This window comes from Salpingoeca rosetta, assembly GCF_000188695.1.
Source record: "Salpingoeca rosetta unplaced genomic scaffold supercont1.37, whole genome shotgun sequence".
NCBI lineage: Eukaryota > Choanoflagellata > Craspedida > Salpingoecidae > Salpingoeca > Salpingoeca rosetta.
Genome location: NW_004754897.1, coordinates 700,284 through 701,768, shown reverse-complemented (window position 1 = coordinate 701,768; position 1,485 = coordinate 700,284). Strand labels below are relative to the sequence as shown.

The 1,485-nt window shown below is 55.8% G+C and overlaps 1 protein-coding gene across 1 annotated transcript; it reads right to left on the bottom strand.

Annotated features, from left to right (window-relative positions):
- Positions 1-39: 39 nt before the first annotated feature.
- On the bottom strand, positions 40-951 carry PTSG_10937 (uncharacterized protein; the record flags this gene model as incomplete). The annotated part of the gene is made up of 2 exons (XM_004988267.1): positions 40-307; positions 888-951. 2 exons carry the CDS (start codon positions 949-951, stop codon positions 84-86), a joined length of 288 nt encoding a protein of 95 aa, XP_004988324.1. The 3' UTR covers positions 40-83.
- Between the last annotated feature and the right edge of the window lie 534 nt (positions 952-1,485).

Here is a 1,485-nt window from a genome sequence, read left to right as displayed (position 1 = left end):
TGGTTCGTGCTGCGATCAGTGGTCACACCATAGAGGAGGGTTGTTGTGAGCCAGCACGCACACCGTCTGCAGTGCCACTTGGCTCAATCGGTTTGCAGACTGTTAATGGTGGTCGTGTCAACCACTGCTGCTGTCACTGCTGTTGCTATTGTCACTGCTGTTGCTGTTGTTGATGGGCTGATGATGGGCACAGAGGTGGCGGGAGTTGTATCAAAGGGAGGGATGCCGTGGATGAGGCCGTTGTTGATGACGACGCCACCAAACCCCAATCGCAGTTGCCAGTGCCCTGCCGAGTGCATCTTGGATGCTGTTGCCGGACGGTGGGCTGACCGACTGTGTTTTGTGGCTTGTGTCACGCATGTATGCAAACGGGCCCAAGAAGGAGACCTGCTTGTGGTTGTTCACTGCCTGCTGGCTGGCTTGCTTGCCATGCACTTGTCGTGCTTTTGTCCCGGTCGCAAGCAGCACAGCAGTTGTTACCCCCTTCCCTTTCGTTCCTCCACGCAGAGCACTGCTCCTTGTCAAGCCGTTCGCCCCTGCGTGTGTGTGCATGTGCACGTCTGTGCGTCTGCCTGTGCGTGCGTGTGCGTGTGCCTTCCATCACACAGCAGTGAACCCCTTTCATCAACAAAGCAGAAAGTGCTGACTCGGCACAATTGTGTTTGTGTTTGTGTTTTGTGGGGAAGAAGACAAGAAGGAAGATGCGTGACAGCACTGCTGTGGTTGGTGGCCGTGGCTGTGAGCGTCGTCCAAGCTCAAGTCCGATGCACCAACCTCCAAGATCAAGGTGTGAGTGTGTGTTTGTGAAACGAGTTGCGTGCTTATTCCCTCGTCCCATCGCTGCTCTCACTGACCAACACCTCTTCCCCCCCCCCACACTCGCACACTTGCACACGCCGCGCTGACAATCAAGACGTTTGCGTTTGCTGGCAACATGGCGCAGGCGTCCATGACGCGTGAGGCGTGTGCCACGCTTCTGCTACACCTTCACTCAAGTGCCGTTGAGTACAGCTACCAATGCTTCTTCTGCGAACACCCAAGCTGAATGCCCTCGCGCAGTCTCGGCGGTGTGTGTGTGTGTGTGTGTGTGTGTGTGTGTGTGTGTGTGTGTGTGTCTCTCTCTCTCTCTCTGTGTGTGTGTGTGTGTGTGTATGTGTGTGTGTAAGTGTGTGTGTGTGTGGTGCACACACTCATGTACGCGACCAGCATTCACCCTCCCCCACCCAACACACACTTTTGTGCAGCCTTCCTCCGACTGCAACGAGCCATGCACGGGGGCGTCCACCGAGATGTGCGGAGCAGCCAATCGCATGAACATCATCCGGGCAAACTGTTCCGGCAACCCGTTCCTACAGGTGATTCCACACACACGCACACACACAACACACACGCACACAAAACACACACACACACACTCTCTCTCTCTCTCTGCTCATACGTGACTACTGTTGCACCTTGCCTCGTCAGCCATGCGTGCCTGTCTGC